The sequence below is a fragment of the Sinocyclocheilus grahami genome, unplaced genomic scaffold (assembly GCF_001515645.1).
Source record: "Sinocyclocheilus grahami isolate Dianchi unplaced genomic scaffold, SAMN03320097.WGS_v1.1 scaffold201.1, whole genome shotgun sequence".
NCBI lineage: Eukaryota > Metazoa > Chordata > Actinopteri > Cypriniformes > Cyprinidae > Sinocyclocheilus > Sinocyclocheilus grahami.
The window spans coordinates 937,143-947,067 of record NW_015505380.1 but is presented as its reverse complement, the minus strand read 5'-3'; the positions used below and the strand labels follow the sequence as shown (position 1 = coordinate 947,067).

General features: G+C 40.6%; 1 protein-coding gene across 2 annotated transcripts; it reads right to left on the bottom strand.

Annotated features, from left to right (window-relative positions):
- Positions 1 to 280: 280 nt before the first annotated feature.
- On the bottom strand, positions 281 to 5,953 carry fgf7 (fibroblast growth factor 7). Of its 2 annotated transcripts, none has more exons than XM_016285732.1 (4): positions 5,854 to 5,953; positions 4,141 to 4,626; positions 842 to 948; positions 281 to 650 (listed from the first exon to the last, which is right to left on the bottom strand). In XM_016285732.1, exons 2-4 carry the CDS (start codon positions 4,403 to 4,405, stop codon positions 435 to 437), a joined length of 588 nt encoding a protein of 195 aa, XP_016141218.1. In that variant the 5' UTR covers positions 4,406 to 4,626; positions 5,854 to 5,953; the 3' UTR covers positions 281 to 434. The 2 variants fall into 2 exon arrangements, with proteins under 2 accessions (XP_016141218.1, XP_016141219.1); XM_016285733.1 differs by having other exon boundaries at positions 4,141 to 4,577.
- Positions 5,954 to 9,925: the final 3,972 nt, after the last annotated feature.

Sequence of the window (9,925 nt, the reverse complement as noted above, 5' to 3'; positions counted from 1 at the left end):
TGTGTGTGTGTGTGTGTGAGAGTGTGTGTGTGTGTGTGTGTGTGTGTGTGAGTGTGTGTCTGTGTGTGAGTGTGTGTGTGTGTGTCTCTGTGTGAGTGTCTGTGTGTGTGTGTGTGTGTGTGTCTCTGTGTGTGTCTGTGTGTGAGTGTGTATACGAGTGTGTGTGTGTGTGTCTCTGTGTGAGTGTCTGTGTGTGTGTGTGTCTCTGTGTGAGTGTCTGTGTGTGTGTGTGTCTCTGTGTGAGTGTCTGTGTGTGTGTGTGTCTCTGTGTGAGTGTGTGTCTGTGTGTGAGTGTGTATACGAGTGTGTGTGTGTGAGAGTGAGTGTGTGTGTGTGTGTCAGTGTGACAGAGTGAATGTTTTATTGATAGAGTTTGATGAATAAGACGAGTAAAGCCAAACAGACGCAGTAACAGCGTCTCTGCTGTTTCTTCTTCACGCCAGCTTCTTCTCGTTTTCCCTGCACTTTCGAGGGATGAAGTGAGAAGAGATGCTCTCCTTCCTCGTCTTCTTTCCTCTCAGCGGTCGGCCCTTCTGTGACAGAGAGATGAACATCTCTTTGCCGTTTTTAGTCCATTTGACGGACGAGTACGCCGTGTAGTAGTTCTCTAAAAACACTTCTTTGAAGTTGCAGCTGTCGTTGTAGTCTTTCTGTCCGGGAAAGAAGAACAGATCGTAAGGAATGACAGAAGCGAGATGTATTGCATTGTGTTGTGTTTGCTGAATTATCCGTGGCATGCCTTATATTTACTCTTCAATGAAAGATGAGAGAGAGAGCGTTAGCTGGGATAATCGGATTAACTGGTGTATGTTGTGTGTTTGCAGGACGGATGGCTTTATACTTTGCCCTGTAACATTCCGGTGCGGTTCATGGAAATATAATACTGGCTCTTCAGTCCTTTTATGGCCAACACACCGCCCTCCGAAACCGTCCTGATCTCCAGAACACCTGAAACACACACAGCGGATCGGCCTGAGCGCATGAAGACACGCTGGTTTTAGCTAACTATAATAATCTATATAGACACATTTACAAACTAATAAAAATGACAGAAACATAACAAAATGAGGGTTACACTTTATTTAAAGCCTTTATGTATAATGCATTGTAAAGGGTTATAAGAGGGTTTCATTAATTTAAAATAAAGTGTAACCTAATTATTCATAATGTGAGTTGTAATACATTATATCTTCTTGTAAATAATTATAACCGAATTGAAAATGGATAGTGTAACAATGAATCGATAAGTGTTATAATGTATTAACTGTGGTTACAACTATTCATGAGATTGTACAATGCTTTATAAGGTGCATTACAAGGCATAATTAATGCATTAAAACTACTTTTATTCTGCATTATACATAAAGGTTTTAAGTGTTAGCAAAACTTTAATTAAAATTGACATGAAAGCAGACAATATAAAAATAAAATCTAATTTAAAATATTAACAAATGATAGTATGCCAGTGATACTAAAATAACACTGACCTAAATAACAGTCCGAGTTAGTCTGTGGTAATTATTACAAACTTTATTTGAGATGCTGTTTGGGAGTTTATGAGGTAATTAATGGTTTAAAGGTGAAGTGTGCCATTTTTGGGGTGTTTATATACTTCTGTTGTATCTCAGCTCAATATGCAAAGAAATTATTCTTACAATTCTGTTTAATAATGCAGGAATCACCTTTCAGAATCCATTCCTATGAAGCAAAATATCAGCATCAGATGGTTTGATTATGATCTACGGCGAGTTAAAGCTCCAGTTGCACAGATATTTGACAGCTGAAGCATCTGTTTGTTGTGAGCAGACACTGCTCTTGTCATTTTGAGGTGTGTGAGTGTGTGTGAGTGTGTGTGTGTGTGTGTGTGTGTGTGTGTGGTTGTGGGTGTGTGTGTGGTTGTGGGTGTGGGTGTGTGTGTGGTTGTGGGTGTGGGTGTGTGTGTGGTTGTGGGTGTGGGTGTGTGTGTGGTTGTGGGTGTGGGTGTGTGTGTGGTTGTGGGTGTGGGTGTGTGTGTGGTTGTGGGTGTGGGTGTGTGTGTGGTTGTGGGTGTGGGTGTGTGTGTGGTTGTGGGTGTGGGTGTGTGTGTGGTTGTGGGTGTGGGTGTGTGTGTGGTTGTGGGTGTGGGTGTGTGTGTGGTTGTGGGTGTGGGTGTGTGTGTGGTTGTGGGTGTGGGTGTGTGTGTGGTTGTGGGTGTGGGTGTGTGTGTGGTTGTGGGTGTGGGTGTGTGTGTGGTTGTGGGTGTGGGTGTGTGTGTGGTTGTGGGTGTGGGTGTGTGTGTGGTTGTGGGTGTGGGTGTGTGTGTGGTTGTGGGTGTGGGTGTGTGTGTGGTTGTGGGTGTGGGTGTGTGTGTGGTTGTGGGTGTGGGTGTGTGTGTGGGTGTGGGTGTGGGTGTGTGTGTGTGTGTGTGTGTGGGTGTGTGTGTGTGTCTCTGTGTGTGTGTGTGTGTGTGTGTGTGTGTGTGTGTGTGTCTGGAAGTGTTTGCTTCACATGTAAGTGGCTCCAGTGGTATAATAAGTTGCTGTCACGGCACAGCTCTGACAGGGCCTCAGAACGTGTCTGCTTTTCTCTCCCGTCCCTCTTTGACCCTCACTGCATGTCTTGCATGCTCTCTGTGCGTGCAGTCGTCGGCCACATCTGGCTGTATCAATTTTTCTTCTTTTCAGCGCCAGCTGACGTAATCATTTTCCCTCCAGAGCAGAGATGCATACATGACCACTTTCTTTTAGTACACAACCGAGATTACTAATAACCAAACATCCTTGGGGCTGATGTTATGTATATACATGATCATTAAAGTGAATAATCAATTATTTAAATATTTATTTTTTCCATTTAATAATTGATTATGTATCCATGCACACAGCATCAGCTTCCAGTCTCATTTTTTGTTGTTGTTTTGACGCTCTCTACACAAACTAGTTTGCAGTCACTGAACTGAACCTCCATTCTGACCACATCTGATAACTTCTGACCATTAAGTCCTCTAGCCAAGGGAAACAAGAGTTATAAATACTCCCCCCAAACACCTGTTTCTCTTTACTCCTGTCACTTCTCGTCACACGCCACGCGACCAGCTCATAATCCCACTGGAACCCTGACCAGCCCACATACAGTGGGAAAACACTCTCTGCTATAACTTAAAGGGACAGTTCACCCAAAAATGAAATGTGCCCTATAATTTACTCACCCTTAAGCCATCCTAGGTGTATATGATTTTCTTCTTTCAGATGAATCAAATTGGAGTTATATTTAAAAATGTCCTGGCTCTCCTAAGCTTTATAACGGCAGTGGATGGGTGTTGTTTTTCAACAGTCCAAAAGAAGTGCAATAAAGTGCATCCATCCGTAATAAAAGGTGCCTCACACGGCTCAGAGGTGTGCGTTTTTGTAGGAAACATATCCATATTTAAAATGCTATAAACAGTATTCTCTAGCTTGCGCTAACTGTCGTACGCACGTTCACAATAGAGCGCTGTTCCGGCGGATGACGTAGGATGAACTGACGAACGCGGAAGTGCAAAACAATACGCCGGTCAATAATTAGAAGCACAAAACGAGGATTTGTAAAGAAAAATGTCTGGTTTTTCTTTGCTATAGTACGGAAACTTTGCTTCCTCTGCTCCTGTAAACAAACGTTGGTTCTCGCAAGACTAGCATATTCTCACTGGAGAGTACACTACGCATAGTCCTATGTCATCAGCCGGAACGGCGTTCTATTGTGAACGTACGACAGTTAGCGGAAGCTAGAGAATACTGTTTATAAAGTTTTAAATATGGATATATTTCCTACAAAAACGCACACCTCGGAGCCGTGTGAGGCACTTTTTATTACAGATGGATGCACTTTATTGCACTTCTTTTGGACTGTTGAAAAATAACACCCATCCACTGCCATTATAAAGCTTGGAAGAGCCAGGATGTTTTGAAATATAACTCTGATTGGATTCATATGAAAGAAGAAAGTCATATACACCTAGGATACCTAAATCATGGGCTAATTTTCATTTTGGGTGAACTATCCCTTAAAGAGGCCTTTACCAAATATGAGTTTTAGACACATTGTTTTAGATCAAAAAAGCAGCCCAAATGAATGTATGTAATGAATGTATGGCATGCAACAGAAAGATGAAGACGCTCTTACTGTAGCAGTTGTTGGGATCCTGCGTCCCGCTGATGTTCCCGAACTCGTCGATCATCAGAAACCACTGTGTGCGACTGTAGAGGCGTCGGATCCGAACGTCCCCTCCCTCCATGTAGTCGTAGTTCCTGGTGTGGCGCTCGTGTTTGGAGCAGTCGGTCACAGACTCTCCATCACACACACACACACACACTCGGCTGACCAGCAGCGCCAGCCACAGTCCACACGCAAACTCAGGCAGTTTCCATCGCAGCGTCCATTTGTGCATTATACTGCGTTTCTCAGGGAGTTCATGATCCACATACTGAAGGCTAAACTCGGGTTGGATCTTCAAGCTGTGGGAGATCCGCTCGGACCCTTTCCCAGTACAATCCTCAGATGCTGGCGTGACCTCTGACCTCCTGCAGCAGAATCTCCTCAGAGCAGTGTGTTCGTTTCTGCTGTTAATGACACAAATCAACAAACGGACGCTTCACACACTGTCCATTCCTGATGAAGAGACAGGAGACAGGTCAGTTCCACAATAATCAGCATAATTCACATATAAAACAGATTCTACATGTGTTCTGAATATATACAGTATATATATAGAAAGCATAATAATGACATGTGACCCTGGAGCACAAAACCAGTCATAAGGGTCAGTTTTTGAAAATTGAGACGTATACATCATCTGAATAAATAAGCTTTCCATTGATGTATGGTTTGTTAGGATCGGACAATATTTGAAAATCTGGAATCTGAGGGTGCAAAAAAATCTGAATATTGAGAAAATCATCTTTAAAGTTGTTCAAATTAAGTTCTTAGCAATGCATATTACTAATCAAACATTAAGTTTTGATATATTTACGGTTGGAAATGTACAAAATATCTTCATGGAGCATGATCTTTACGTAATATCCTAATGATTTTTGGCATAAAAGATAAATACAAATATCCCCCAGCGACTTAACACTGCTTTTGTGCTGCAGGGGCACATATAAGATACACAAATGATTCCTGAATTCAACCGAACACTGGTTTTACACGATATTTACTGCAAGACATTTGATTATGAAATGGCAGGGCTGTCGGTAGATTTGGAACTGATGCTGGAGAGAATGAATGAGTGAGCCTAAAGTACTCTATAGTACTCAATTATATCTCCGTATTCCTCTGTCACTACTTTAAACTTCTCAGTGATACTCCATTACTAATCTTAATTTCCCAGTGTCGCTCTATTGTTAGTTTTAATGTCTTAATGTCACTCTATCACTACTTTGCCTAAATGTCTTTTTATGTTTACTTCAGATGACTCAGTTTCGCTCTATCGCTACTTTAAATGTCTTAGTATTGCTCTTTCTCTAATTTAAACATCTCAGTATTGCTCTATATCTACTTTGGATGTCTCAGTGTCACTACTTCAAATATTTCAATATAGCTCTATTTCTACTTCAAATGCTTCAATATTGCTCTATCACTTCTTTAAATGTCTCAATGTTGCTCTTTCTCTCATTTAAACGTCATAGTGTCCACTATTTCTACTGTAAATGTTTCAGTATCACTTATCTAAAATGTTTCAGTATTGCTCCATTTCTGTTTTAAATGTCTCAGTTTTGCTCTGCTGCTATTTTAAATGACACTATATTCACCTCTGTCTAGTTTCTGCCAAATTGATATATTGTTTTAACATCTTATGATAATTCTTTGTAAAAACAGTTTTTAAAAGTGACTTACTTCTGCTTCCAGATTGTGTGCTTCAGTCCTGTCGATTCCAGAGAAACTTCCAGTGTGACGCACAGAGAGAGGGAGCTTTGGGGCCGCCCGTCTGCGCTGTGCATCTTCTTCTCGTGTTTCTGATCGCTGTGCGATCTCTGATAAAAGCCTCCTGCTGACCTCACTTCTCTGCAATTACACGGCAGCCACTCAGCTGTCACTGGGATGCTGGCGTGAGAGAGAGAGACAGAGAGAGTGAATGAGAGAGAGAATGGTCTGTTTCTGCTGGCCAGGCCTCCGGTGGACGAGAGAGGGAGCCGTTCTCTCTCTCTCTCTGAGGTATGTGGGACGAATCCTGCGAGATCTGCATGCAGACTTTAAGAAATAGCTGTTGCATCAACGCCCACCATGTCGACATTTATGAAAAATCACGTGCTTTGAGATTCAGGATTTCTCAAGACCCTGGCAAGAAGGGTCTCATCTGTCATATGTGACCCTGGAGCACAAAACCAGTCATAAAGGTCCATTTTTGCAAATTGAGATTTATATAAATCATCTTTCCATTGATGTATGGTTTGTTAGGATCGGACAATATCTGAAAATCTGGAATCTGAGGGTGCAAAAAAATCTGAATATTGAGAAAATCATCTTTAAAGTTGTCCAAATGAAGTTCTTAGCAATGCATATTACTAATCAAACATTAAGTTTTGATATATTTACGGTAGGATATTTACAAAATATCTTCATGGAACATGATCTTTACTTAATATCCTAATGATTTTTGGCATAAAAGAGAAATGTATAATTGTGACCCATACAATGTATTGTTGGCTATTGCTACAAATATACCCCAGCGACTTAACACTGCTTTTGTGCTCCAGGGTCACATTTATGAAAAATCACATGCTGTAAGATTCAGGATTTCTGGCATGAGGGGTCTCGTCTGTCATCAAAGCCTGAGTTGAATTCAAAGGCTGATGGAGAATCCACGAGGGTAATAAATCTAATTGAGGAAGCTAAACAGAGGGCCGTTTACTGCTGGAATTGTTCATCTCTGCAGAAGGTCAAGCACTCTTTCACTTTCTCTGTTTGTATTTAGGAGGCAAATGTACAGTTTTACACACCTGGCCTCCGCAGCTCTCAGCACATCAAACGTTCCCAGCGTTCGAGCCCCGAGGGAAGCGTTGCGTTCGGCCGCAGACCTCTGCTTTACTCTTTCATTTCCCAAACGATCGCTCGTAAAACGGCTGATCTACAAGCTCACGCTCATTTGCAAACGCAGAAGCCGTGCACTTCCCTTTAAACTTTAAATACATAATGAAGCTTTACAGGAGCATGCGATTTGAAGATGTTTGTTTCTGAACAGAAAGAGTATCAAACGCAGACGTGTTTCTGTGGAGCTTCCACACAGGCTACGAATGTTAAAATGCTTTATTATGCGAAATAAAGAAGTTTCATCCTCCTTTACAGCCTGTATTGCACTGCATCAAACACATTTAGCATCGATCACGTGCAGGTTATAAGCTTTGTTCGTGATGTGACATCTGCCAGGTCACTATCCAATATAGAGTTTGACTGGATTTCATTGATTTTAACAACGTGGAATATTTTCAGGAAGAATTATGCATGATCATACAGATGAATCCTTTCATTTGAGGTCAAAAGCATCTGTGAAATTATTAAACGTACACTACCAGTCAAGAGTTTTTGAACAGGAACATTTTTTATGTTTTTTTAAATAAGTCTCTTCTGCTCACCAAAGCTGCATTTATTTGATCCAAAGCACAGCAAGAGCAGTAATATTGAAATATTTTTACTATTTAAAATAATGTCTTCTGTTTGAATATATTTTAAAATGTAATTTATTCCTGTGATCAAAGCTGAATTTTCAGCATCATTACTCCAGTCTCATGATTCTTCAGAAATCATTCTAATATTCTTATTTGCTGCACAAAAAAACATTTATTATTATTATTATTATGTTGAAAACAGCCGAGTAGAAATTTTTCAGGTTTCTCTGATGAATAGAAAGTTCAGAAGAACAGCGTTTATCTGAAATAGAAATCTTTTGTAACATTAGAAATGTCTTTATCATCACTTTTGATCAATTTAAAGCATCGTTGCTAAATAAAAGTATTAATTTCTATAATTTCTTCCTCCAAGCTTTTGAGCTGTATAATGTTACAAAAGCTTTTTATTTCAGATAAATGCTGATCTTTGGATTTTTCTATTCATCAAAAATTCTCAAAAAATTTACTCAACTGTTTTCAACATTAAAAATAATAATAATCGGAAATGTTTCTCGAGCAGCAGATCAGCATATTATACTGATTTCTGAAGATCATGTGACACTGAAGACTGGAGGAATGATGCTGGAAATACAGCTGCGCATCACAGAAATATATTACAGTTTAACATATAATCACATAGAACACAGCTGTTTTACATGCAATAATATTTCACAATATTACTGCTCTTGCTGTGCTTTGGATCAAATACATTTTGAGACTTTGCTGTTCTGAAAAATCTTGCTGTTCAAAAACTTTTGACTGGTAGTGCAACTATGGTTGTATTTTATTATAAGCATATTATTAGTGTAGTTTTTACCTTGCCGTTTAATTGTTTTACCGCAGTGATGAGTGGATGGGTCTTTGCTGATGCTTGGCAGTGCTCTTAATGAGTTTCATCCTCACAAAAACACATTCCTCTTGAAGCTCATCGCTGCTCGTAACGTCCCAGAATCTCTCCGTGAACTGGACTGTAAAGTACTGCAGGTTGTTGTTTACAGTCCCAGCGCTCGTTTGAGTTTATTGCTGAAATGACAGAGCGAGGAACACATCAAAGCTGTTCTGGAGGAGAGAGAGAGAGACATTGAGCTCATGATGTCTGTGAACTTTAGACCACTCTCTCAGACAGATCTGCTGCTTTAATTGCATCTGAAACGGCCGTCATAACCCAAACCAACATGCAATCCTGCACTGCGTCACATCCGCGGCTGTTAACTCTGGGCTCATGTAGAATAACCCTGGCGTACAGTATCAGTAAACATGGGCGCTGTATGTGAGACTGATGAAAGGTCAGTCTATTCTGAGCCGCTGCTTTCTGCATTCCCTCATAATTAGTGAGCTCATGAGATCATGGCTGTTCTTTTAATAGCTGCAGTACGTTTTTTTCTGTATCAGCATGCTAAAAGGACTGTAAGACTATAAATACATAAAATACACAAATATATTTTTCACAGTAGGCATGTTTTTAACCCCTGATGCGTCTGCATCCCTGTCTTAAGGATATATTATTGTATTGTTTTCTTCATTGTCGATTTATGTATTGAATAACTCAAGAAGTTACACCTTTTTCCCCAAGGTTAGCACGTCTGATCCTGCTTCTGTGCAGCATAAAATACTCTCACTCGCTTTCTTTTGTCTTCGGTGACTGAATTAACCAGAATTCCCACAGTAACTCATGTTTGAGCTTTACTTTCAAAACGAACAAGCTTTTCTGTCTCTCTGTGTTTTGATGAGGCTGATGTCACCATCTTTCATTCATCATAGCCTTTAATCAACTACAGCACAAGATTTATAGAGCTGCTGATGTACACAGGTTAAAGAGTTCATGTCTCTAATTCTGAATGAGCGCTGCTGCAGATGTTGGACAGAAGCAGCAGAGAAAGACAGACAGGTGAGCGTCTCACCCTCAGATCAGCTGGAGTTTCACTGCATCTTTCATTAAATGCATTGCACACACACACACTCACACACACTCACACTCACTCTCTCACACACACACACACACACACACACATCCTCACACCAACCCTACCCCTAAACCTACCCCTCACAGGAGACTTTCTGCTATTTCAGATTTTCAATACACTCCATTCTGTGTGATTTATAAGCGTTTTGAAAAGTGGGGACATGGGGTAATGTCCTGAAAAGTCACCTTCTCCTTGTAATACCTGTCATACCTTTGTCATTATACACATTTATGTCCTCATTTGTCACAAAAACGCGAACACTCACACTCACACACTCACACTCACTCACACACTCACACTCACACACACACACACACACACACACACACACACACACAC